Below are 27,584 nucleotides of genomic sequence, written 5' to 3'. Positions count from 1 at the left end.
GCTTGCGTACTACTCCTCACTCCTCCTCCTCTCTCTCTCCTCCTCCTCCTCATCCTTCCTCCTTTTGCCATATCCACCCACCCATCCACCCACCAGCCCACCCTCTCCCTGCCTCTCTCTTACACACACATACACACATACACTCAATCACGAACGCACAAGGATTGCAGCAACAGCAGCAGCAGCACCGCGAGATGGAGATCTCCCCTGCATGTGTGAGTGCCTATTCCCGGTGAGTGCAGGGGGACGAGAGCGAATGAGTGTCAGTAATGCTTTGAATGAGGTGTAGAAGGGGAGAAAGCGGGGGGGGGGGAGGAAAGTATACAACAGGAGGGGGGGGTTTCAGTGAGGACCTGATGAGGTTTTGAGGGAATGTCTTTCTGCTTTTTCCCCATTCCGATAACCTGAATCTTTGCCGGATGTGTCACAACTCCTCCAGCTGTCACCGCACCGGCTGCCTCTCACTCTGTCCTCCCGCAGCCTGTGAGAGCTGCTCCAGTGGCTGGATGGTCCCCTGGCGCCCGCTGAATACATGGATGAACACCGGCTCTACAGGGGATCTGCGCTTTCTTGTCCTTTGCACCTCTGATCTGTTTCTCAAGGTAAGAAGTATGCCCCCCCCTTTTTTTTTTTTTTGGAGTTGCATTGCAGAAAGAGTGGAGGTTATACCTGATCTCCCCTTAATTCAATCAAAGTGGATATCTGAAGCATGCATCAATTAAGATAAAATGTTGTTTAAAGTGTCTGGTTAGTGGTACATGCATGTGTATGATCCCTGCATGCATAAGATATGGATACATCAAGGAAAGGGGGGGGGGGGGGGGGGGCGTTTCAGCATCTAATGACTAATCAGAAGGGCACGTCAAAGGTTTTTCTTTGCAGTTTATAAAGCAGATGATGTAATTTCACTTTGATTAATACACTTCATCATAATGCGTTCCATTGCAGCCCTGTGACAGACATGCAGTGTTTATCTGATGAGGCAGAGGGCTGATTCTCAAGATTGCTGTACTTGTAAAATGTCCCGGATTAATTGTGAAGAATATTGATGATCGATCACTAATGAACTATCGTACACTGTGCTGTGAGAGACTGTCGGAACGATGTGCATTAGATTCTATGTGACAAAAATTAGTATGCTTCGAATGATGTGCTCCTCAAGGCTGGATTTGATGAGCGATGGATTTTGGTCTTATCGTGACTAATGACATGCGTGATCTGGGAAACTCTCGAGTACTGCATCACACAGAGAGCTGCACTTATATATGCACCCTCGCTCTCTTTCTCTCTCTCTCTCTCTCTCTCTCTCTCTTTCTGTCCCTCTGTTTCCAACACGTCATCTCTCGTCTACCCAAATTTACAGGAAACACACACAGGGCACAGCTCAAAGGTGCCAAACACACTGAAGCTTGTCCGTCTCAGCATCTTTTTCACTTATGAATCATCTCCTACATTACACCCCAGTTAATCATCAGTAAAAACCTGAGTACACATGTATGCCAGTAGCCCAGCCCTTTATTAATCAATGAACTCATCAGGGTGATGCACTATAGATGTAATCTGTAAAGTGTTGAAGCCTGGGCCTGCCTGTCTGCTCCATTATTTTATATAAAAAAAGACCCACACACTAGCAGGACAGCATGTGATCTCACAAACACATAAAAAAAAAACTCCCTTCTGCATATCAGCCTGTCCAAACTTCCTCATCCCAAAGATCCCTTTCACAGCCAGTGCTCTCTTGAAGGAGATACAGGGGGATGGCAGCTTAAAAAAAAAAAAAAAAACTCCAACTATTCCACATAACAGGGGGAGTGCTGCCCAGTGATAAATCTTTTAAGCCAATGTCATAAAGCAAACTTTCACAGGTGTACCCGGCAGCCCCGGATGGATACAGATAGCTGTGGTCGACAGCTGGAAAACGATGGTGTGTGATTTTGTGCGTGACAGGGAGGCTCTCAAAACTGCCTGGGCTTGTTTTTTCAAGAATTGCAGAAAAGACAATATGAGAATCTTTGACCAAAGGGGCTCACAGTCAGGATGAAAGGCATTGATAGTGTTTGCTGATAAAGATTGCTGCATATGGAGTGAGTAGGGGCTGAACTTACACTATGTAAAGAAAATCACTATAAGCACACACAAAACATCATTGGGGGAAAAAAGAAGTATTCTAACCTCTTTTTAGGGGCTTTTTTGAAACTACAATGTATAAAAAAAATTGATTGCATAGTCACAATGCATACACAGGAAGGGTACAAGGTCGAATGAGCACAGCATCCTTAACTCGTAGTGTTTAAGCACTTATACCCCAAATAATGAGCTGTTGCATGGAAGTAACATCCAATGTTTAGGATGCAGTCAGTTGGTAAAGATGGTGCAGTGGAGATAACTGTGTTTGAGGAGTGGGAGGATGTCATAATAACATTACTTAACCATTAATGAGAGTGGCTAGACAGTGTTATCCTATATGTAAATATCCTGCAGATGCACTTCAGTAATTATGGCGTTGACGCGAGCTGACAAGGATGTAAGGCGATCCGAGCAAAGCTGTCTCTTTCCTCCCTGCTATGCGAGGGGCATAAATCATGAGTCAGCAGTGTTGTGTGGACCCGCTATTGCACGGAAAATAGATCCAACCCCTCTATTAACATTCTTTACAAACAGCCACATTTCTGCAACATTGTGGTCATGATAAATCAATCACGATACTGCTAAGAGGTGTTTTTTTTTTTCTTCTTTTTTTTTTTTGCTCATGCACGCAGCATTTTAGCGTGAAGAACTGAAGGGCAATTGGAACAGACAACGTGGTCTGCCAGGGTACATAAGGAGATTTCAGAGGATTACTTTTGCAATTTTAGAGTCAATGCATTATTCATAATCCTTTGGATAGCTGAGGCCAAATCAGGGAAGGACCTCAGGTCATTAGCAGAGATATAGCTTGCTTTGAGAAGAGGAGGAGGAGGAGGAGGAGAAAGGAGGCGACGAGGCAAAGGAGATTCTCTCTCAACTATCTGAATATATCCGTGTGTCGCATCAGCGTCGCTCTCACTCTCTGACTTCCAACGAGTCATTGAGGAGCTTTTCTTCATCCCCTTTGTGTGAATTACCATTTAGTTGCTTTACATGCCTTACATGGCTGCATAAGAAATTGTACGCTCATAGAGGAGACTTCCTGCAGATGTGATTACCTTTTCAGTGGTGTGAGATTGCTATTTCTGAGTGTGAAATAGTATGATCCCATGTGAATCAGCCCCGAACAAATTCTTTTTATCCGTGCAACCGCTTCCGACAAACAATTTACGCTAAATCAAAGTGCATACTAAGCTATGTTTCAGAACAAATACCACCCCCAATAAAACTCCGCTGCTCCAAATTCCAAAACAACTGTGTGTAAATTCATGACACAGCACACCATATTGTTTGTGTATAATGAGATTGAGCTAGTTGCCTGTGTTTTTATTTTTTTTTCCCTCATCTGGCACCGAATGCAGCGCAGTGACTGACGTGACACCAAAAGCTGTTGGCATGCGGTTATATTTTATTTTTTTATTTTTTATGTTTTTTGGCATTCATAAGACGCTAGAAGAAACACAACTGCCTCTAATTATATTAAGTTTTATTAAGAGTTTGACCCAAGGGTGAGGTAACTTACTGTGGACAACCTTCAAGGTGAAACACATAGGACTCCCAAAAAAAATCTGACCTCATGCTTTTATTATCAGTCCTTGTCTTCTGTTTTATGTGTGTTTAAGACTAGGGCAAAAACCTCCATTGTCGGGTTAGGGTAAAGTATACACACACTCAAACACACACGCATGAAGATGTGTGAACAAACACCGAAATGTCAATATTACGATGGCCGATGAGTGCAAATGTGCAGCAACGTTTTAAAAGATTTCCATTAGAAGAAACAGGCTAGAAATTCAAAAAAACAAGTAAGAAAGTGCGAAACAAATGCTATTACAGGAATGCACAGAACGTTTGAAAATGAAAAAATTCTGCAAAAGTCAAAACAACACATTAAGAGTAAAACGGTTGCAAATTCAGAAACAATACAAGTGAAAATCTTTTTTTTTTTTAAATCAAGAAAATGTTTGCAACCAAAAAAATGTAGCAAATCAAGTTTTCACTAGGAAGTACTCCAGGCCTGATGGAAATCCCCTGGTTTATTGGAGCCCGTTTGCGATCGTCAGCCATTGTTCTACATGAATATACATTAGACAGTTTTGCCGTTATTTAAAGGGCTACATGATACTTCAACAGATATTTCAATATCTTTACTTAGTATGTCTCAATATTAAGAACCTATAGGATTGAATGAAATGACACCAGATAAGTGCAGTCTGTTGTTAATAACATAACAAACATAATTTTTAATATTAGGGACCTTAAGTCTTTTATCTGCACACAAAGCCTCTTCCCTATTGTTGCTACGCTTGGTTCTGGCCTCTGCTTGTGGCTCTAAGTGATCCCTTAACTTAAAATAAAGAGTTGACACTTTATCATGAATCAACTCTTTAGCTTAGGTAACTTTTGGTATGTGTGTCCTCTCAGGAAGGAAGCCACTGGTTTAATAATTAACCAGTTGAGAAGTTACATATCCTTGTTGATTGGTTGCAGGCTTTAAACCACTTCCTACTGAGGATGTCCTGCCTGTTTTCTTCTTTTCTTTAAGGTTTTTCTGTGTGTCTTTTTTGCCTTTATTTGGATAGGACAGCTGATAAAGTAAGAACATCTGGCAGAGAGAGTGCGGAATGGCATGCAGGAAAGCAGAAGTTGGACTCGAACCGAGGTCGCCCACTTGACAGACTGCAGCATGCATGTTCACGGGGTGCGACCCAATGGCTATGCCACCTGCGCCCCATGTACCGCTAGTTTAAAAAGATTGTGTGACTGATGAAAGTCTAGTACAGAAATGTTGCCTCCACATGTGCTGCAGAGATGAAGCCCACATTCTGCAGGATCTCAGCTCTGTGATTGGTCCACATATGTAGCCACAGCATTAACCAGCATCAAAAAGGTGCTGCTCATAACACAATACACTCACTCTAACGCTGCTTTGTGAAACTATGAACCTGTTCGTTCATCCTGTTGTCATTACGTTTGACATAATCAGGTGACACATAGATGCACAGAGGTCAGTTGTGTGTGTGCTCTGAAGAGGTGCACTCCTGTGATATCAGAAGGGCTTTTCTTATACATTAATCATCGAAAGCAAGACTGGCTAATTTTATTTCCACCATGTACTAAATAATTAGCAGGATAACTTGTTTCCGGTCATTTGCTTGAAAGAGCAAACCAGAGATGTGACTATTGCACATGGGAACATCACAACTGCAAAATAAAATGTTGTATTTTTCAGTCATATAGGAGTGTTCTTTCTTCAATGTTTCACACTTAATGATGACGTCACAGGAACTCTCCGTGCACTGCAGCTGTAGATTTTCTGTAGATGAAAACTAACATTAATCAAATCTACCCTTGCTTTTCCTTTTACAAATTTCATGGGAGCAGTGAAAGTGACAGTAAGGAAATGTCTCCTCAGTATAAATTTCCCCACTAGGACAATTACATTGATGGATTTACAATGTCTCCGCCTGATAAAACATGATTACTTTCAGAGAAGCTGCGACACCATGAATAGCTCGCTTTCTGTGTTCTAATAAATGATTCATTGGAGTTTATTTACCGCGTGGTGTCTTGTCCTATGAAAATGATTAACCAGCTCTCTTTCTGATGTTTCCTTTCAACCATATCAGACATCATTTCATTTCCTTGTGCTGCTTGATATATTTCATGCTCTAGCTATGAAATTTGTTTCACTATGGATGAGACAGAATATGCAATATTTCTCATTTCATTATGTGGACTTTAATTTCAAACTCAAACTTTGCACACACAAAAAAAAAAAAAAAACAGGCGGCACTTCGTTGCACTTTGAAATAAATTTTGAGCTTGTTTATGTGATCGGAGCGATATGTGATTTATGACTTAATCAATGAAGCCATGTCATTAGAAATGAGTAAAAAATTAGGAGAGACTTTGTAATAATGACATGGATTATGACGAATGACCCATAAAAAAGGTGACCAGCTCTACAAGAAGCATATCTTTCTTAGTGAGAGTCAATCCAGAGAGATCAATGATCAATTCACGCTCATCATTCTGCTGCAATTACACTCACAGAAACTGTAACTTTGAAGAGCATCTACATTTTTAGTGTGTGCATAGATGATGTTAAAGAAGTTCTCTTGGATCTAATCCACTCCTCACTGTTCACTTGTGGTGTATTCAAACTTCAGCAAAGATTTAAGAAGCTTAATGTGCATTTAATGATGCTTTTACAATCTTTACTCAAGCTACCAAGGTTGATGAGTGAAAGTGATATGTTTGTTTCTAATAATGTTCCCACCTTCGATGCAGTACTGACATATGCAATGCACAAAATTATGTCACCATCAATTGACTCAAAAAATGAAATCATAATGGCACATTCTCAGCCCACACGGGGTGACACAAGGTATTGCTCCTGCTTTTGTAAACACTGGAACAAATGTCTCTGTGCTCAAAATCACTGTGGACTTGATGTGTTGGTTTGTATTTCAAATATATTTATATTGTTTGATGTTGCTGATATGGAGCTATGTTCCTAAAACAAAAAGGGAAATAAAAAAACACAATAAATGATCAGTGGATCATGTTATAGTTTGAATAGCTCTATGCCATTCTTTTCTATTATATAAGTTAACTATTGCTCAAACCCATGTTTTCTTAACCTAGGGCTAAATACAATTACAAAAATACATCAAACACTTTCATAATCCTATTCTACAGTGACTTTTTTTCTTCCTATTTGTGTATTTCTGTCTGTCTGTCTGTCTGTCTGTCTGTCTGTCCACCTGTCTCTTTCTCTGTCTCCCTCTATCCTACTTTCTTGCTGTCTACCGATGAGTCTGGTTCTGCCTCATTGCTGTTTAGAAAGACTTTTTTTTTTTCTCTTGCCACTGTTGCAAAATGTTGCTCATCACTTGCTCATGTTGGATTAATATTGTGTTTTTGTAAATAATATATCCGAGAGTATATGTAAAATGTCTTGAGAAAACTTAAGTTATTTGGTGCTTATAAAACTGATAGACTGAGTTGAAATTTCAGTCGGATCAGTCTCCCAATTCACTTGGAGTTGATTGATTACACGATAGCAGAGTTTAAACAATGTTTATATTTGGTGTCTTGGCTCCGACCTCGTCAGTCTGCTCAGCTTAGCAGAGATAGTGGAGTAATGATAATACATTTCCCCTCGAGGGACTCAGAGCCTACAGGTGGAAACAGGTGGAGGAGTCTAAATCCAGCTATTTCGGATTTTTGTATGTGTAGAGTTTTCCTCTGTTAGGGGCTGCAGACCAAGGGAAATATATTCAACATGTTCGACTTGCGGGCAAACCACCAACCACACCACAACCACAACGACATGCCTCTAACAGTTCTGGGTAAAATATTGTCAAGCAACCTAAGTAAGAATCTTAAAAATTATCTTACCAAATGTTGTGTAGCACTGATAAGGACCATAAGTGGGTGCTCATACAGTAAGCTTAAAGCTGGCAATGAGTGTGACTGAGTCTATCGGCACAGAGCAGAGAACAGGAGCTCCGCAGTTCAGATGTAATTATGATATGAAGAACAGTACAGCGAGCTGTCGCATAAACCCATTTGCTTGAGTTGGAACATTTCCCTAATGTACAGCAGAGTATGATCTGTGTGGACCAAAGCTTTATGTATTTTAAAAGCCCATCCAGGGACGGACATTGCAAATTAGCTTAGGCATTAAATGATGTCGTGTGTGGCATAAGTTCACTTGCTCCATACTTTTACAAATACAAATAAATATGAAAAAAATAAAAATAAATACATGTAAATGTGACTCTCATATATGTGCAACAAGGGACTTTCCCATGAGGCTAAGTTAATGGGATGTAAGCAAGGCAACAGTTGGGGTTAAATTAATTAAGCATAGGTTCATAATTCATGTTACCCTGATTTTGCATCGATCTGACGGGAAACCCCAAATATTGACGTCAACCAAAAGGGAAAAAACAGGAGGTTGATTAAAGTATGAGATATTTTTAGAATTGCATTATAAGTATTAATAAGGTGATATTTTTACCAAGCTAGGCTACTTTAACATCCATAATGTACATGTAAGTATAAATGCACGGTGGAGTAAATTACTGATCTAGAAATACTATAACACCACCGTCTCACATTAAAAATGTGCCTGTAACTTTAAGGTGTTGAAGTTGACGGCTGATAAAAAATAGTGAAAGCATTTAGAGCTCAGCGCAAACACAATAACTGTCACAAAATTGTTTTCTGGAAAAAAGAAAAAAACTTTAGGCGGACAAGCTTTCTGATGAAAACTTCTGTAAATCAGTGGTTGTTAAACATGTTGGCAGAGCTGAGCAGCAGAGGCATGAGCAGAGCAGAGAAAGTGGGCAAGGCAAAGAGTTGTGTGACCATACGTTGGAGGAGCTATATCAGGCACAACTGGTTCTGAAAGTAACTACTAAAGAATGTAGAAGTTAGAGGGAGACGTTAGTAAAACTATCTCATTCTGCAAGTTAAAACATCAGAACAGAAAATAACAAATGTTGTTGGTTCTTGGTGAAATATTGAAAAATTGAAAGGTTACAGCTTCTGTAGATAGATCATATCGAGGGAAATTAATTACAAGTCAGAATTTGCAGTTCCTCAAAGAATCTCGAAGCAAATAATCCTAACCTTTGTTACATGTACCATAAATGGTGGCTGGAAATTAAAGATTATTGTTCAGATTAAGTACATTTTAGTTTTTCATATGGGTTCAGTTGAATTTGGAAATATGGAGCTGTTTATTTCATAACTGCAATGGATGGTCGTCTTGATTTTACTGTCTTTATAGGCCAGTCTGACAGGCTGTTTCTCAATATCAAGGCGGCAACGGCTTGTTGGCATTGTAGGATTCAGAGCTGTCTGCCCTGACCAGTTTGAATGATGATTTCCAAATGCTTAAAATGGTGGCTACATACGTATACATGTATACATTCATTTCATAAGGAGGGACAATGCTGTTTCTCTGCTACGTAACATTGAGGATAAAAATAAAACTTAAAACTTTTGAAATGGGAATACAGAATGAGAATGAGTCACAAACACCTCTGAATTGTCCCATCAATCATTTGTGTTATCACTCATACCTAGAGGGTTTGACTTGAAGATAGAATGATCATTTTAACCTTTCTTTTTTCAGTGAAATTTTGGTACATTTCACCATTTTATGAATATAATGTATTACCATGTTGTTAAATTACAGTGTAAAATGGGGAGAAATTCATCTCATCTACTCTACTAGCTTATGGGAGTGATTACTGATCATATATCTACTGGTGCAAAAACTCAGATTTCTTTCTCTTTTATCTTTTTCAGGAAATATGGTGAGCAAAGAGGACACCAAAAGCATTGTTCTTTCAAATTCCGATGATTCAGATTCAGACACAGAACCATCACACAGTCTTGACACACAGTCTGGACAAGATTCAGGCAAGCAGCAGGTGAAAAAGAGAAACAAGGCTTTACAAGTGCGCTTTAAGGATATCTGTGAGGCTCAGAATGAGTTTCGGGGCAGACGCTCCCGGTCCATTTCAAGTAAAGTGACACACAGAAAATACATGACCATGCCTGCAAGACGCTCCATTCCAAACGTCACCAAGAGTACTGGTGTCCAGACGTCGCCGGACCTCACTAAGAGATACAAGACTTTTCCTTTTGAGAGGAAAAAAGGACATACTTTCAAACATACTGCTTTGGTGGAAGATTACAAAGGACAGAATAATGGTTTTTTGAGTGATATAAAGACAGGAGGAGAGGACAGACAGCCTGTTGGGGAGTCCTCTAAGTGCAAGGGAAAGATTGTGGGGCAGACAAAAGCACTGCTTCACCACACTGATGACAGCAGTGATACAGAGGATTTGCTTTCTAGTGCCAACTGTGTGGATGGACCCTCTTGTCCAGACTCTTCGCATTTCTCAGAGGAGTGCCATCCATGCAGCCCTCCTTCCAAAAGAGAACCGGAGTACCAGGTTTGTGGGACACGGACCAAACACAAAGGATTATCCAAAGAAGACATGGATGCTAGCACGTCCTCAAAACGTCAGCTGGCTAACTCAGAGTTTTCACAGGACAAGTCAAGGGGAACGGGCCCCGTTGCGTGGAACTCTTTAACGCAGGTGGACTCTTTAGGAAGCCCGTCTTTGAGCTGTAAACGGAAAAAGGGTACACAGCTAAATGAGCAGCAGTCACAGACACTTCCCCATAGTGCCAAATGTTCTGTACAGTCACAAGGGCAATGTCGGACAAGGCATGTGTCAGCCTCCTCTAAACTCCAGCAAACAGTTGGGGGGGATGAGGGCTTTCCTCCAAGAGACAAGGTAGCCCGAGGCATGGGGAGCAGCCAGCAGATAATGCCCTTATCTGGAGACAAGGATATCAAAGCACAGCTGCAGGCCATGGAGAGCCTCATAAACTCAAGCCAGGAGACCATCAAGGTCCTACTCGGAGTTATTCAGGAGCTGGAGAAAGGTGAAGCACATAGAGAGGGGTGAGTACTGTGCGCCTTACAGTGCAGACCTTGTACATGCAACCAAGCGTACATTATGCACTGTACATTTCACAGTGTGCTGCAGTGTGTTCTGTAAGGAAATAGCTTGATGATAAAAGCAAGGCCAGGCACGTTTATGTATAGAGCACCATTGGTACAAAAGCGATTCAAAGTTCTTTACAGAGTTAAATCAAAGCATATACTAGGGGTGAAAATCACCAGAGGCCCCACGATACGATACTATCACGATACTTGAGTCATAATTCGATATTATTGCGACTTTAAACATTATACGATATACTGAGAATAGTGATACAATACATTGTGATTTAACTTTTTTGACTGCATATTATGTCCACAAAATTAAACTTAATCAATAACTGTCAAATAAGAAAAAATTCTCAGTCTATCTCACTTCAATCTATTTATTTCCACACAATGGGAGTAAAGCCCACAGACTGACCAACAGACTGTGATAAAAGTCAAACCCTGTAAAACTCTGCTTGCACCTGACAATCTGAACTCGGTATTTTAGTCTACTCTAACTTAACTCAACACAAACATGTATAGACGACTGTACAACTGCAGTTATTTTAAAAAATGCAACTTGTTCAAATGTAATTGTGCAACCCCTTCAGCAAATCAAAATTAAAAAAAGCATTTTTGCTTTTATTATTATCAGCCATGAGGCGATATGTCACCATGCAAAATATCGTGATAGGCTGTATTGATTTTTTCTCCCCACCTCTAGCATTTACAATAGTATGAACACTAAAAGGCATGACATTGAGGAAACATAGGACATGAAAGAGGTAGTTCAAGTTTCTTTAAATTTGAATCCTTTATTAGTGTCTTTGCAATACACAGCAGCAGCAGCAACAGAGTTGAATGCCAGGAAATATCAGCCACAGTGATGTAAACAAGCCAACAGTTCAGCCATGTTAATTCAACTGCCCTATCTCAAGTTTTTAACAAAAGATTTAAAAAAAGAAAATGTTGGTGATAGGCTGGATTAAATGTCTTTACAAATACAGAAAACAAGAAATATCAATGTTCGAACATGGAAGTTGGACTTAAACGGTGACAGAAGTTTCAAAATGCAGTTTTTGGTAATTGTTAGTTTACCTTTGGTTTGTCCAAAGATAAGTTTGGATTTAACCAACGAGTTTGTATAAAACAATTCACCCAGTCCAATTACCTGTTAGCATTGTCATTTGATTACCAGATTTAGCGGGAAGATTGGTATTCATGCAGTGATGATATAAGCAATTAAAATGATAGCCTTAGCTACAAAACAAAGAGTTACTTTTTTTATAGAACAGGAATTATTTTCAACCAAGGCTTAAAGTTAAAAACTAGATTAGCAACTCTAAGATTAGCACTTAGGCGCAGGGACGTGTTGATCATGCTAGCATGTAAATCCTAGCTTGATAATGCTTAGCAAGTATAAGGGTTACCATCTTATTTAAGCGTGTTTACTTTTGAAAATGAACCTATTATCACCAAAAATTAAGTAAAGCAAAGGCTGAGGGTAACGTCATCCGTGTTTTTGTTTGTACGTAAATTGATATATTGCATCAATAAAAATTCAGATATCATTAGGGAGCAGGACAGAAGGTCAGGGGATCAATGCTCTTTTTACTCCTGTAGATATACCATGAGGGTTTGTAGCAAATCTAACAGATAGTGAAAAAGTTGTGTAGGTATTATAATTCCATTTCATGCAAATCAATCATGTAGATTTGGGAACATTTCAATCAATGAGTGAATCGTGTAATCATAACAAATTTTACTACAATCTGTAACTATTTGTCAAAAATGTTCAATTTAACACAACTTGAAGAGGGAGTAAGACTACGACTCCGAGGATCATGAAGTGATCCTGCCAGCATTGCTAAAAAACAAAATTAGTAGTGTGATAAGATTATCACAGATAAAGGTCTAATGGGGCCTTTAAACAACATGTACAAATTTCCTCTCTGGGTAATTTAAATGGAAGAGCAAATCCGCTTGGATGCAAAAACCATTGTGCTTCCAATGACTCTTTATGTGCCAAATTCTTAGGATAATGTATCGGTGGAGGAGAATATGCAAAGCTGGCTGTATAAAGTCCTCAAGCCATGTCCGCAGTCAGACACAGTGTAATTGTAAGACTTAATGCACTCCATCTCTAAAACACACTGCAACACAAAGTAAATTGTGTTTAAATCTTATCCATATCTATTGAAGAACAAGGCACCCTTGTGTGGCTCGTGGAACTTTGTTTTAAAGGCCCAATTAGTGCAGCCTCATAACACTTTGCCTTTCATCTCCACAAAACTGTGCCTGCTATAGTGGCTCCACTCTGTTGTGTTCTATCCGCACTATTACAGAGGTTCAGTTAAAGGATGCAAAGCCTGCTTTCTATAGTATGCTCACAAATGCTCTTCCCTTTATTGCATGGTAGAACAGTCAGAAAGCCTTCTTTAAACTGCACTTTGATACAAACTGAAAGCCTCCCTGTTCTTATCTATAACAAATATATGTTGTTCAGGGAGTTTTTTTAAGCAACTCATTTTAGTTTACATGCATTGACAAAGGAGAAAAGTCCAACAGCAAGTGGACAGGCACAATGTTTTTGTGAAGACATTTTATTCATAATCTCCACTACCCTGTTTACATTAGAAATGTAAGGGTTCTCCCTTTATTCAAACGTGGCAATAGATTTCCTCCAAAAGTCCAAGAGGAGCTCAAACAATGGTCTGTGCTTGTAATCTGTTTCACATCTCCTTTCATTTTACTTTTCAACATCCTGCAAAAATGTTCGACAAACACTGCATGACTTGTTTTCTGTTTCACTTCTCGTAAGATTTTGAAGTTTCACAGTTGTGAAAAATTTGGGTCATTGACACTTAATTCTTGATGTGATCATCAATGAACTGCATACATGCAATTATTAAAAACTATTACTACTAAACTAAATATTTGCTCTAGTTTCACTCATTCATCCATTAGATCTTTTATCTGAAAACCCTGAGTGGTTTTTATTCTTGATAATAATCTTGTGGTTGTAGAAAAGATTGAAAACGCTTTGCAATTTCACATAGACTAGCAGGCTTTTTCATCACCTCCTACATCACTAGAGTGATGCAATTCAACCCTACATCATACTGTATCAATAAGACATTCATAACGCGCACGATATTAAGGTATCTACTTGTTTTCGAGATAGCACAGTAAATGGTACATTCAGTCTGTGCAGGTTTCTGCTGTCTGTATGCTAAACAACAAACATGACCATTACAGTATATAGGAGGATGTGACCGTAGCTTCACAGGTCATCATAAATAATATACAAGAGAATATACAAGAAAAGTGTTCAGGCAGGCAGAATCATGGTCACGTAGGCAGGAGGAGTGGGGGGGTTTGGACAGTGGAACAACACTGACGAAGACAGGACATATCCCAGGACAGCTGACGTGTGCACACAACACAGCTCTGAATCTCTGCCAACAAACACTGAGCCTAGCGAACGTCTTTCAGAGATTTCTCCCCCTATGAGGAGTCTTTGAAATCATTCCTCCATGACGTTCTTTTGCTTTAATGCATGACCTCTATACTGGGCCATCAACATTTTACCATGAATAGGAAAAAGAAGAGTTTTGTTCATGAGGAATTTACACAGTGATTATAAATTTAGGTTAATACGCTTTGATTATTAGAGCAAAGCTTTTTAAAGGTTACACAGGAAAAGCCAGGCAGCAGCACAGCACTAGCATAGACCTCGTCTGTGCAGTGAGTTACTGTCCTTGCTCACAGCTGTTCAAAGAGACTTCATTTGAGAACAGGGCACAGGATGGATGAACTCGCTGACCTTGAGCTCCCATCAGCATTTTCGATCCACACAGACGCTGTTCTTTTCCTCCCCAATGAGGTCACCTCTCATGTCACCGAGAACAGTCGAGGGCTGACCCCTCTGCATGTCATCCTACAGGGCGAGGGGCTACCGTGACAGCAAGCAATTACATGTGCAGCCGCTAATACAGCCCCTCCCATCGTCCTCTTACTACTGCAGTGTGCCACTGCATGCAGGGACATATAGCCTGAATAACAAAACGCACACCTGCATGTTTATGTAAGCTGACGCAGGAAATACGCAGGAAAATAAGCGATATGAGAGACAGGGAGTGTAAAATCTGACTAAAGCATGTTTAATTAAGGTGTCCTCTTTGACATATGCACACTTAAGCTTCTGTTGGGCCTCAAGAGATAGTTTAAGTTGGTCCTTTGCGGAGGTCGTTCAACATAACAAATTACAACTCCTTTAAAGACAGCAGACCCTTAGGGCTTTGTACCTATGCTATGAACAGAGCAGCTGCAGTTTGTCTTGTTGATTAGTTTTTTGGAATCCTTGATGCTCATGGTGTCTGCAGAAAATTGAGTTGGATGAGAAATGTCAAAAAAGTGCAGTGCAGAATGTAAAGACATTGATTTTTCATTACACATGACTCATGCAGCATTTAACTGCTACTTACTTCCTATTCCCGATATAATAGAAACAGGGAACATACTTCCAACTAAGTCATGGCAAAGCGAAGTAATCCCATTATGTAGAGTCAGCAAGTCTGCACACTTTATTAAGCATATCTGAGAGGACTGCAGGATCAGAGCTCCTGCTGCATTCTCAACTGTGAGGAACAAACAACACGGGGTGAAAAAAAAAAAAAAGGCAGAACAAATCTAGCTGATAGCTGATGCCCACAGGTGTTGGAATATGAAGCTGAAGCATATCACTGGAGATCTTTATACCTTTTCATCTCTCTGTTCACAGGCTCTCCTACCGAACAGGTCAAGACACAGCAAATTGTGACACTTGTCGAAACAGCGCGTGCATCATTTACAGGTGGGCCCCTTTTCACTGCCAGTGTCATTAATGCTGCATTAAATGCTGTTTCTGTGTGGTTGTTCTGCTGGAAAGAAATGCTTTCAAGAGGTTTTTAGTTCAGTGATGTACATGAAGATAATGTTTAAGAAATAAACTATCTAAGCATGTAAACAATAGCAAGACAGCTTATCAATTATAACAAAAATGTTAAAAAAATGAATAAATCTCTGTGTTACAGTTAATGGAGTTCAAAAGAGAATAATAATAAAATAAGCAACAACGACATGTACAGCATAGCTAAAAAAAAAAATGCATATGCTCAGTAGAGGCTGGCATTTTTTCTGGAGTCCCGCGGATTCTTGCCCAACAGGATTGGATTTTATTTCTAATCACAGGATTGGTACCGGGTGGGGGGGATTCAACGGGAGCTGAAATCATGATAATAACAATAGTCCAGTTTTATATGCACACACAAATAAATGAATAAAGGCTTATATTTTGAGCATCTTTGGTGTCTGTTTGCTGGTTAAGCTAGCATGACATATGTTGTGTGCGACGGCGCACAGTCATGCACGCTGCAGCCTTCGCGCTCTTGTTATCCGAGATAACGATAATGCGACACCGTATGCTGTTTGTAAAAAAATATAACTTCATTGTCAAATATACAAGTGACTCTGGGATGAGTCGCCTCCAGAGACAGGCTTGCAAAGCAGGTGGGGTGAAATAGTAGGTGAAAAATCCCCAGTTCTCTTAACAAAGAACTATTGATTGTGTCCTTATACGTGTTTTTTGTGCCTCTTCTGTGAACTTGTTTTTGGATAAAGGCAGTAGATCCTAATGGCAAATAACCACAGGAAACTGTTATTAGTGCTGCCCACGCACTGGCCAAATGAAGAAATGGGATGGGATTATTTCTGTTGGAATGGGATGGGACAGGAGTGAAAAAACCTCGCCTGTGTCAGCCTCTAATGCCCAGCTTCTATCAGTAAAGTCTACATATGAAATGTTGCCTCATAGCGTGCTTTTCTGCAATAGATGAAGGAATAAATAATACCTCCAGTATCATTTCCCAGGGTTTCTGGTGGATGCGTGGTCTCCCTCTCATGAATAAGTAATCAAACACAGCAGGGGGAAGTGTAAGAGATATGATAGAAAATATAGCTGACCGTGTCATAGCATATATGAGGACCTTGTATTTAATCAGGTCCAATTTCATGTGGGTTTTTACAAATGATTTCTAAGGACAACCCAATTAAAAAAATATATAAATGTGCCTGTGTCTATGTTTTAAAAAAAAAAGGAAAGTGTAATATACTATACACTTGCAAAACATATAGAGACTTTATAATGTGTAAGTGTTCTCATATGTTCACAGCTGAAAAATGGCTCAGAAGCAGGTGGGAAATCCACTCAAGCTGTAACCTTGTGTCATTTGTCACTTGGAACCACAAGCCTCTGCTGCTGAACCCCCTTGTTACATTGTGCTCTCAAAGAGAAAACAAGCAGCTGCTTGGAAGAATATACACATTCGTACAGAGGGGATTTTCAGTTGTTTTCCCATGAGCCACAAACGCACAAAATTCTAGGTGTAACTATTGTTTCCTTTTTGTTTTGCTGCAGTAAAGGGATCTTCAGAACTTCTGGTTTTATTCTTCTCTTTTTATATCATAGCTTCTGAAATGCAATGAGCACACAGAAAGCTAAAAAGGGCTTCCCAAATCTGCTGTCCATTTTTGACTTATTTTTCTGTTGAATTTTAAACAAAGATTACAAATTTCTATGGACAGATACCTGTGAACATTTTTGTACTTCAGAGAGCAGGAAAAAATAGCCTGAAAAGCATGTCTGGGACAAGGACAGGACACAGTTTTCCAGGATTTTTGCTTTATATAACATTTTCAAGAGGCCTCTCCCTCTCCTCCCTTGACAAGTGCATTGTGTCAAGCTGACCTAGATTGTGGTGTAAGACCATTGTGGAAAATGAAAAAGCAGAATCTACATTTCATATCAAATATTGTGAGATGAGAAATCTCTATGCCGCATGCAAGAACCACTTATACAAACAGATTTGTTCTTGAGTGGCACAAAAAAGGCTCTGTCAGCAATTTTCCTGTTGTTGCTTTTTTTGGGGGGGGGGGGGTTTAGTCAAACAAATGCCAAAATAGACCAGGCCTTCACACAAGACATGTACATATAGTCTGCATTTTTCTACAGGGAAATATAATTGTTATGATGTGGACATTATAAAGCCTTAATCTGGATGGTAACCACCTCTGTTGCACCTGACAGTATGAAATCACCAATAAGTAATGTATCCCCTTGTCTTTCTCAATGACTGCCATGTACCCTTGACTGCCACCAATCTTAGTCAAGGATTAAACCATATTTTGGCATCTACATTCATGTCAAACCATTCTTTACTTCTGTTAATGTAGCTCTCCGATGGCGATATGTTATGAAAGCAGTAATCATAGTTTCTCCATTTTAAGGTAACCCAATACCATTGCTGACAATGCATGTGTTTTTAAATCTCTAAATAATTAGTGATCCTAGGTAGAGATTGACATTTACAGTAACCTAAATGCTTGAGTACTCGCATTATCTCGAGAACAAGAACTGAGGTACTTGCTGGTTTTGTATTTTTTACCACTAAATGAAAAGGCGGACACAGATCTCCCGATGGTCAGCTATGTTTTCCGCTGTGTTTCACTCATTAGTGCTGTATGTCTGTAGGACAGCAGTCTTCAAATTCCAGTTCTGAAGGAAATGACAAGTGATGGTAACATATGACTCCATAACAAGGGCTGTCCACGAGTCAGTAGTTACAGACACTTTGATGTTCTGCACAATTCTGCAGCATCTTTTCCACTCTCATAGCTGTTGTTAGCCGTGATGGTGGCTTGTAATCTGGTTGGACAAATGCCATTAGCTGGCAGAAGCCTTCTCCTCCCACAAAACTTGATGGGAGTATATCTTCAGTCACTGTTTTTTTTCTAGTAATATGCTTGTCTGGACATGAGGCTCATCTTCTTCGCATCACAACCACATGTGTGTTACAGTGTTAGTAAATGATGTGATGCAGACAGCCTGTTTTCTGTCTCTGCTGGTTTCTCCTTGTGCTTTAAGCTCATGTGGTTAATGTTGTTAAACTTCAAACTAGTATTTCTTTGATATAACATTTTAACACCACTTGTTTGAGGCCATTTGACTTTATGTTTAAAGGGTCATTTCCTATGGATGATACATAATATCTTCAAATGCAAGCACTTCTTATTATTTTTATGACACATCACCTGATCGTGTCACTTCACAAATCAAGAACTACTATATACTAACAAAACAACTGACCCAGATCTGCATACCAAGAAATCAAGATGTGTCCATGTTTTACTCCTGGCTTTACAAAACAGGAGCTCTGATTTGATGTAGATCTCGTTCGAAGCAAAAACACTAACAAAAATGCCTTTCCTCCATCAATATCTCTCTCAAAACACAACAGGATAACTGAGACACAATGCTTTAGAGCGACAGCAGGTCTCACTCCTTCGCACCATTTCAAAATAGAGCAGCTGTAGACTATAATCAATAAAACTGGAAAAACAGATTAAAGCCTACAGAATCAGGAAGTTGCCATCAGAGAATAAGATTCTACTAGCTCCCAAGGCAAATTTTGGAAGAAATTGCAGATCACCACTCGTTAGCAGGAACTGATAAAAACTGAATTGAAAATCTTCATTAAGGTGAATCTCAAACATACCAGACCAAAATTACCAAATTATTGGACCTGAATCAGATTTTGCAATCAGAGATGTTGACAGATGTCAGGAAATTGCTTTCCGGCTGACCTGTTCTCACCTAATCTAAGAGATTCTCCAAATCTTTGCCAACCAATCTGGAGAGCCTACCGTTGTGCTAGATGATGTTATTAAAACAGATGGACTTTAACCTAGAATAGTCCTTCACCCAGCTGTTCTTGCCAATCATCAGATGTTGAAGTAAACAAGGCTAAGGTCTTTAATTAAAGAAAAATAGCCCCAGTCTCCCAGACAAGTTGACGGCCCCTTTCTCTTTCTTTGCTCCAACTTGACCAAATTCCGTAAAGTTGTTTGGTTCAATAACCATTACTATCTCCATGGTAATGGCCCAGCATCAGTTTTCCTAATACTTCATTTTCTACCTTATTGCCAAGGACTTAACTGAGCCAGAAAATCAGAAAGGATGGAGGAACAGAGGCAAAGTCTTTTAAAGAAGGCTCTCTTCAAAACAGTAAACAGAATACTTAAAAAGAAAAAAAAAATAACTTCCATTATGATAATTCTTGTTCTCATTGCTTAATTAGGTACAGTTAAGCCTGATTCCCTTTAAATTGTCCTTCACCCAGTGGATCAACAGAATACAACTTTATTTCCATTTTTTTGTGGTGTGCCTCAAGGTAAAGTACTGGGCCCCATTATTTTCTTTTAGTGAATGTTGCAGATACAGACTATCCAAAACATGGTTAACAGGTACAAAACAGATCTTGTTTTACACATGCTAGTCTGTCTCTGTTTTTTTCATTGTATTTGTTTCTGATATGGATTAAGATTTAGAAGTACAAATGAAAAGTAATAGAAGTACAAAAAGAACACTTTTGTTGTCAATTGTCTTCATTACTGTATTGCTTACCAGTCTGTGTAAAATCATGCTATAATTACTCTGATTCAAATTTCATTACATGACCTTAAAGAATGTAGGAAAATGGAAACCAGGTTAATTTTTGTACTGTAGAGACTATGATACATTTTAAACAAAATAAAGATAATGCCATTATCATCCAGCTTGGTGAACTTAATGACCCTATAACCCTTGAAGCTGTTGAAGCGTGAATCAGAGGAAACAACATTGAAAGTTAAATACTTTTGTGGAGCTTAATATTACAAAATATTTAGCCCACAATACACCTACAATATCAACAGTCCCAGTTTAGCATTGAAGAGGTTAAGGAGATTTTGCTGCCAGGAAATATCTGCTAACTCTAGAGAACACGATTATGACTTCTGCATGATAATAATGTTCATGATTCCTGCAATGACATCAAGTTATCTCCTCACATACAAAATGAGACTTAACCAAGGTGTTATCTGTACCTTTTTCTTTCATTTTTCAAACATGTCCTATCTCATCTCTCTATATTAAATACAGGAGGACTTCAAGGTGCTGTCTTGTGTGTCCATTTGTTTATCTATTGACCAAGCATGCCTCCTTATTGATTTATTTTCAGGTGTTAAGCCATAACTATAAATTAGTGTGGTTTTCAGTATTGTTGTTTAATAGAGAGCAAATATAAAACTATGTAAACAAATAGTGAATGAGTGAGTGAAGGATATTATCCATATTGTGTGATTTTGGCCAAACCTATTGTTTATTCGTCTTGTTGCAGATAAATGGGGAAATGGAGCGTGTTTTTGTTTCATCTCACATCATAGATGTAACAGCAACATAATTTGTATGACAGAACCAAGAAGCGGACTGTCTTGATAAGACAAAGTCTGCCAACTCGGTATTTCAGCGGAGCAGCTTGGCTTAATTAGCAAACTCTGAGGAATTTCTGATGGCAAAAGAAGTGCTTTCATTCTATTGTAACTAAACCGGAGCATGTGGTATGCTAATAAAGAGATGCACTCTGCAGAGTACTAATAATGTGGAAGATTATCTTTTCATCTGTGCTCTGTATCATTAAATAGCCGTTTATTTCAGTTCATCCAACTGGTTCTTTACAGTCATTGAATAGAGCAGAGCTGCAATTGGCAAGCATGGTTGTAATCTATCACAGTCCTTGCCAAAGCAATTGTAATAAATATATTAAATTCAGCAAATGTTGTTTAATATTTCACAGAAAAACCGGCTGCACAGAGTTATGTTTGAAAAAGAAGGAAAAACTTTTCCTTTTTGTTTCATTCTGCTCTCTATTTCAAATGTGCTTTTTCCTGTCATGTAAAGCTTCCTCACTTCTCAGACTGATCAGACCTGCTGTATGATCCCACCAGCAGTATCCCTGTTATTTTAATAGTCTGTTAATCCAGGGAGTTTTACTGTTGACAGGGTAGCAGTAATCACCTTGCCAGACAAACCGCTCTGTGTGGCACCTTGGTGAGGAGGCCATGAGTACAGTGAAGCAAATTAAAACGAGCAAATAAAAGCACGATGGGACCAAAAGACCAATTACCCTTCTGAGATAGACAACAACTGCATGTTGCAGCTGTAACCAAGATTAGCAGCCCCAGAGATGTAGCCCTTAATTTTAGTGCAGTCCAGCCTCTCTGGTGTGTCTGATAAATTCAGGACTCTAGCAGCTGCTGAGCTAAGGTAGTCAATCTATTGGTCTTATCCAGACTTCAGCTCTCCCCTGACAGTCTCCACCCACCCCTTGTATACTGCAGCATCTCATACATCACTGTAACAAATAGGGCATGCATATGGCAAGTGAAAGAAGAAAGGGAGAGGGAGTCTGGATGTATGGATGATAAATTAGGGAAATAACTATAATGATGCTGTCCATCACATCCAGGGATAGAGGGATTGTTACAAAGGATGGCTTCAGTCAAATTAAATAACCCTTGTTGTTTGTTGCGTTTTGAAAGTTTTGGGGTTTTATCCACATGTAGGCAGGTACTTTTTGAGAGACCACCATCTGGCATATCTAGCATTGCCACCAGTAAAGGAGGGTCAATAGGTCAACTTGCATCATAGTGGGAGTCATGAGTTCTAGAAAGTGTTTCAATCTATTCTGTTATCCACTTTAAGTTGTTTCATCGGATCAAATTTTAATAACACAAAAACATAGATTTTTAATCAACACCAGTAAACAGTTGTATTAGATATTTTTTAATGTATTTAAGCATGGCTGGGCAACTTATAATACTACAATACCCATGAGCATTGAATATTGCAGGGGACCTTCAGTGTCGTAAATTCATAAAACTTCTTTGCTAACTCCATTGCTTGAAGTCCCTGCCAAGAGACCACTGTTGGAAAAAAGCTAAGGATTTATACAGATCACCTGTGAACTGACGTGTAAACTGTTAAAATTATTACTGTATTTTTACTTATAAGTGTGCCACAATTTAAAAGTCGATTTATCTAATGTATAGATTAAGTTCTTGGGATTTTTTTACACACTATTATCTTTAGCCAAGCACATTAAATAAGTTGAATTGGTCATTGGATGTGTCTAGTCATGTTGGCTGCCAAGTCCTTGCCAAAAGTATGAAAATTGATCTGGTTGCTTAAGAGGTGCAAGTTCACTGCCTGACCCCCAACTGCTTGGGACGCCGCCTGTGTGTAGCTCCCTCACCCTGACATCTCTTCATTAATGCATATTCACAGGTCCCGTTTGTGAATGTTTGTGTCTGTGTTTCAGGCCTATGTGTTCTGACTAGAACGTCTATCAATCATAGGGTGTAAACCTGAATTTCCCCTTGGGATTAATAAAGTATTGAAGGAAAGCGAGATATAAAAAGACTGAAAGACATGAATGGGGTAATGAAGAGAAGCAATGCTCTCTTTATGTGTCAAATGATACTGTTTAAAGGTTAAAGGTCAAATGGGACTTTAACTCCCTGAACCAGAAGCATCTGAAACAAATGTTCTGCTTCACAAGGGTATACAATATTGGTACCATTTGTGGTCACTGTAAAATTAAAAAAATGCAAAAACACCTTGACTTTATAAAAAGTCAGAAAAGAGGAAGCTTTATTAGGGCTCATGTTGATAACAACACCATTTGAAAATTACTGTATATGTGGCCTACCACTGAGTCCACCTAGAGTACAGCAGGGAGCCCAGTTTAACAACATGCTCAGATCAAAGCATTAGAGGATTTTAATCCCATCATGCTGTGTTGAATAACAGCCAGAATTTGAATCAAAGTGTACAATGTAGTGCTTCCAATTTCACAAACGATGACTTTGAAAAACAGTTAAGTTCAGGGAAAGACAACTGCAACGCAATATGATAAGACGCGAGCAGCTAATTAGCACTTGTGTTGCACGCTGCGATGGCGGAGCTCTGGTTGTTTTGGCGAACGATTGTCAAGATTGCCTTTTTTATTTTGTTCTCATTAATGAGATCAGGGTTTTTCTCTGCGTCCGTGGTGCAGAAAGCCATGTAATAGATGACGGAAATGGCTTTTTAAATCTGATATACATGACGGGGAGAATTTCTGCATCTGATTTACATAACCTGTGGGGAGTTTCTGCTTCAACTGTTGCCTGTCAGTGGGAGAAATAAGTGTCACTCTCTGGTGATTTCATTTACTGTGCCCCCCTCATGTAGTTCTGAAGATGTTACACTATTCTGGGCCCGAACCACTCCTCTTGTCAAGTGGGACATCTCGAACTGTGAATGGTCGAAGGGAAATTCATGGCAGAGAGAACAGAGAGCTGTAGCAGGCAGGTATACACTGTGGGATGAATTGAGTATGCCGTGCTAAAAAGACATCTCATAGCAGCAGAATCCCTCCCAGGAGCAACAATCATTGAATAGCGCTCAGCACACCACGACCACAGACAAACAAACGGCTCGCCGCTGATCACAGCACCCAGCTACTCACACTGCATAGCTAAAGAGGTGATTAATCTGCTTTACTGAATGCCCTAGAAAAGCCTCCCTGCCTCCAGTCGCTTCAATCTGTTTGTGTGTACAGATGATCTTAGATATAGGGGGTTTTTGTGAGTGGAAGCACATGCTGCCCAGTCCCACCCGCATCGTACGGTACAGCGCTGCCTCGGGCTTCCCACTGAGGTGTTTGTCCACCGGGTTCTGTAATTGCAGTGATCTGCCAAGTGATTAATTGCTTAATAATTGCAGAGGCTATTCTGTGTCGCGCTGTGATTCTGCTCAGTGCTTTTTGTCGAGTCAACATTTTTAAACAGCAGTTGTAAAAGGCACGGACCATTTCAACATTAAACAAAAAGGGATTACAAATAGAGATAAAAGCAGGAGGAAATGAAACAATGGATGATATGAATAAGAGATGTAGTTAAACAAGTGCATCAAAACTGCAAGAAACAGCACTTCTGTCCAGATAAGGGCTTCTGTCTTTGCTTAAAACTGAGCTCCTCATCATTTGTTCAGCATACTGAACCAGCAAGTGTTTGCTTTCATTTCTAGAGGAGGAATTAACATTAGAAAGGGAAAAAGGAGCACATTAGCGTTCCAATGAGAGGTTCTCTTTTGACAATTAAAAACATGCTTAAAATCATATTTTACAGAGCGTACCAGGGGCGTTAAAAACACACACACCTGTACCTTTTTCTACCTGCTTTTCATTTAACCGAACATTGATTCATTGGTAGTTCCAGCCTGCCAAACTCCTATGCAGCCCTCCATCCTGTGTCTCCCCCGAAGGCTTTAATAGAGCTCTGTTCTTAACTGACACTTATCTTAAGGGTGAGGACAGTTCCCGGGATTCATTATGTCACTTTGAGTATAGCATATCCTTCAGCGAACTAATTACGCTGCCCATCAAAGCGGCTTCCACTATCAGGCCGAGCTTTGTGTCTCAACGTCTGTTTGCGTGCGGGCAGACAAGGAGAGGACCGGCATGTTTGACCTTGACATGTCACAAGTCGGCTCTTTTGGCAGCTGCTGTCCCCTCTTCTACCTTTAATCCAATCGACTTTGAATGGCAGGGATGAGGTTTGCAAGATGTAGTATTCTCTGTGCTTCATAGATGTGTTAAGTAATGTTGGCTTTAAAAAATGAAGATGAATGAAAAATACCCCCAAAAAACCCCAAAAAGCAGGCAGTGTCACTTTGGCAGGCAAATCGCATATGATTCACTCTCCTTTATTTCTGCTATGATGCTTTCAAAATTTATTGAGCACTCCGGGAATAAATACATTAACAGTGCTCTACAGATCAATAGTAATAAAGTGGAGGGAGATGGTGGATAATAATGCATTTATCCTTTGCTTGAATACAGGCAGTTAATCAGGTTCTGTTTGGCCTCTCCATGGTTTCATTTGGATGGGATTAAGCCCCACATTTCTCCCAGGCCGCAGAGATTTAATCGGAGATAGAGTTCAACTACGGTGCGGGGACAAAATCAGTCGATGACCAGCCTGGGATTATACTGGCGCATGTGGTAGTCTGATGTCACATTCTGGCTCTTTTTTTTTTTTTTGGTATGAATATAATCTATGCAGGAAAAGCCCCTTTGACTGCATGGGAGAGGGGGGGAAAAAATACAGAGATGATGCAAAGGAACTCTATTACTCGGAGGAGTCTGAAATGTGGATATGTGCTGCAAGAGATATGTGCTGCCAGGGTGTCTACCGGTGCATTTGAATCGTGTGCCTTCCTCCCAGCCTCCATCTGGACATCAGTGGACTGCTAACACAGAAAAATAAGGCAAAAAACTGAGTCATAGATTTTAAAGCCATGCAAAAGACAAACGGCTAACTTCAGATGAATAAATTTGACTTTCCAGTTGAGACATTTGAAATGTATTCTTGCAAGGTAAACGTGAATGTGAGGAGTTTCTAATTGATGAAAGAACAGGCTGAAATAACTATGGTTGCGTCCACATTACCTACAACAGCAAACATACCATCATCAAGAAGACTGGCTATTTTTGTAAAGGTGTTTTTTAATGCCTGTCTCTGCTACCACTGTGCCGACAAAGCATGACTACATCATGAGACATTTTCCAAAGAATAGAGACACTGTGAGTGATACATTTGACAGTAGAGAGATTTTTTTTTTCTTGCTTGTGCATGACAATAACAGAAAAGACATAAGAGATGTGGGTTTTTTTCTACTGGGGTTGCCAAAATCTATACAATCTGAAAGTTCTCCACAGGACCTTTAAGCACAATATTCGACAACAAAAAAATCAAAGTATTCTGAAATACTTCCTCTTGTTTTTGCCTTACAGTGTTGAGCTGGACTTCAAGCTACAGGAGGATAAGCTACAGCCCCTCATGAAGAGACTTTACCCCCTGGACAGCCGACAATGCCCTGCTCTGCCTTACTCCAATGAAGTGTTCACATCCACCCCCAAACGCAAGTCCAAGACTGAGTCCAAAAAGCATGCTCGTTGGAAACTCTGGTTCCTTTGAATCAAACATCACAGCTCTGGAAAAAGCTATTTTGTTGGGCGTTTTAATACCCAGTCATCCTCCCGGAAAAAAAGTGGATGAAGGAGTATTCAGAGGGAGCATTTAACATAAGAGAATGGATGACAACGGAAATCAGTTCATATGGGGTTCTAAATTGAGACTGCAAGACGGGAAAGCAAAAAACAAAAACAAAACGAAAAACATTTTAAATTCTGTCAAACCTTTTTCTGGCATATTCGCTGAAGAGGATTGACACACACCTGCAGAAACTAGGTGAGCTTTGAGATACATTTCTGTCTTTTTTTAGGAAGGATGTGATGATTCATACACTGGATAAATGCACCTTTCACTTTATATTTATGTGTTCTTATCGCTTCCTCAAATGCAATGCACTTTTTGGTCTGCTTCCCCCCTCAGAGCATATTGCTTGGCAACAAGAGGAGGCGCCATGTGGAGGGCCATTTATGACTGAAGCTATAATCTTTGAATGGACATCAGCCCCACCTGCGGCAAAGCACAAACATTTGACTTTTGAGAGACACATGCTTAAAAAGACCGAAACCACAGTAGAGTACATTGCAGTGTGTCAGCGCTGTTCTTATAACCTCGTCTATTCTCTCCTCTTCCTCCTTATCTCTTAACATCCTGCTCAGTTTGTCTGTGAGACTGAACGTCTGCCTGCCTTTGTTAATAACCCCCGTCTCCTCCCTCTCTTTGTAACTCTTTCCCTTTATCTCTCTCTCTCTCTCTCTCTCTCTCTCTCTCCATTTAGCTCACTGTGCAAGCGACCAACTAGCCAGCCAACTTTGCCTCAGCCGTCCTGTCGTTTTCAGTTGGCTACACACTGACACATCATGTTCAGAATCTATATTTTAAAGTATCTTCATCATTAGCAAAGAAAGATGAAATGAACATTAAAAAAAAAAAACGTGTTTGAGTTCCCTCCTCTTGAAGCAGGTACAATTATTGAAATGGATTGCTCTGGGTTAAG

General features: G+C 39.7%; 1 protein-coding gene across 1 annotated transcript; it reads left to right on the top strand.

Annotated features, from left to right (window-relative positions):
• On the top strand, positions 1 to 27,445 carry LOC109987918 (inhibitory synaptic factor 2A-like). Its single transcript, XM_065959803.1, has 6 exons — positions 1 to 232; positions 440 to 602; positions 9,457 to 10,627; positions 15,438 to 15,509; positions 26,410 to 26,866; positions 27,011 to 27,445. Exons 3-5 carry the CDS (start codon positions 9,462 to 9,464, stop codon positions 26,591 to 26,593), a joined length of 1,422 nt encoding a protein of 473 aa, XP_065815875.1. The 5' UTR covers positions 1 to 232; positions 440 to 602; positions 9,457 to 9,461; the 3' UTR covers positions 26,594 to 26,866; positions 27,011 to 27,445.
• The last annotated feature ends 139 nt before the right edge of the window (positions 27,446 to 27,584 follow it).

Source organism: Labrus bergylta, chromosome 10, assembly GCF_963930695.1.
Source record: "Labrus bergylta chromosome 10, fLabBer1.1, whole genome shotgun sequence".
In the NCBI taxonomy this organism is placed as follows: Eukaryota; Metazoa; Chordata; class Actinopteri; order Labriformes; family Labridae; genus Labrus; species Labrus bergylta.
This window is presented reverse-complemented; position numbering and strand designations above follow the sequence as displayed.

Coding starts and splice junctions, on each gene's coding strand:
- LOC109987918 (XM_065959803.1), top strand. CDS start 9,462: ATGGTGAGCAAAGAGGACACCAAAAGCATTGTTCTTTCAAATTCCGAT. Junction 10,628..15,437: donor GGTGAAGCACATAGAGAGGG/GTGAGTACTGTG, acceptor CTCTGTTCACAG/GCTCTCCTACCGAACAGGTC. Junction 15,510..26,409: donor AGCGCGTGCATCATTTACAG/GTGGGCCCCTTT, acceptor TTTGCCTTACAG/TGTTGAGCTGGACTTCAAGC.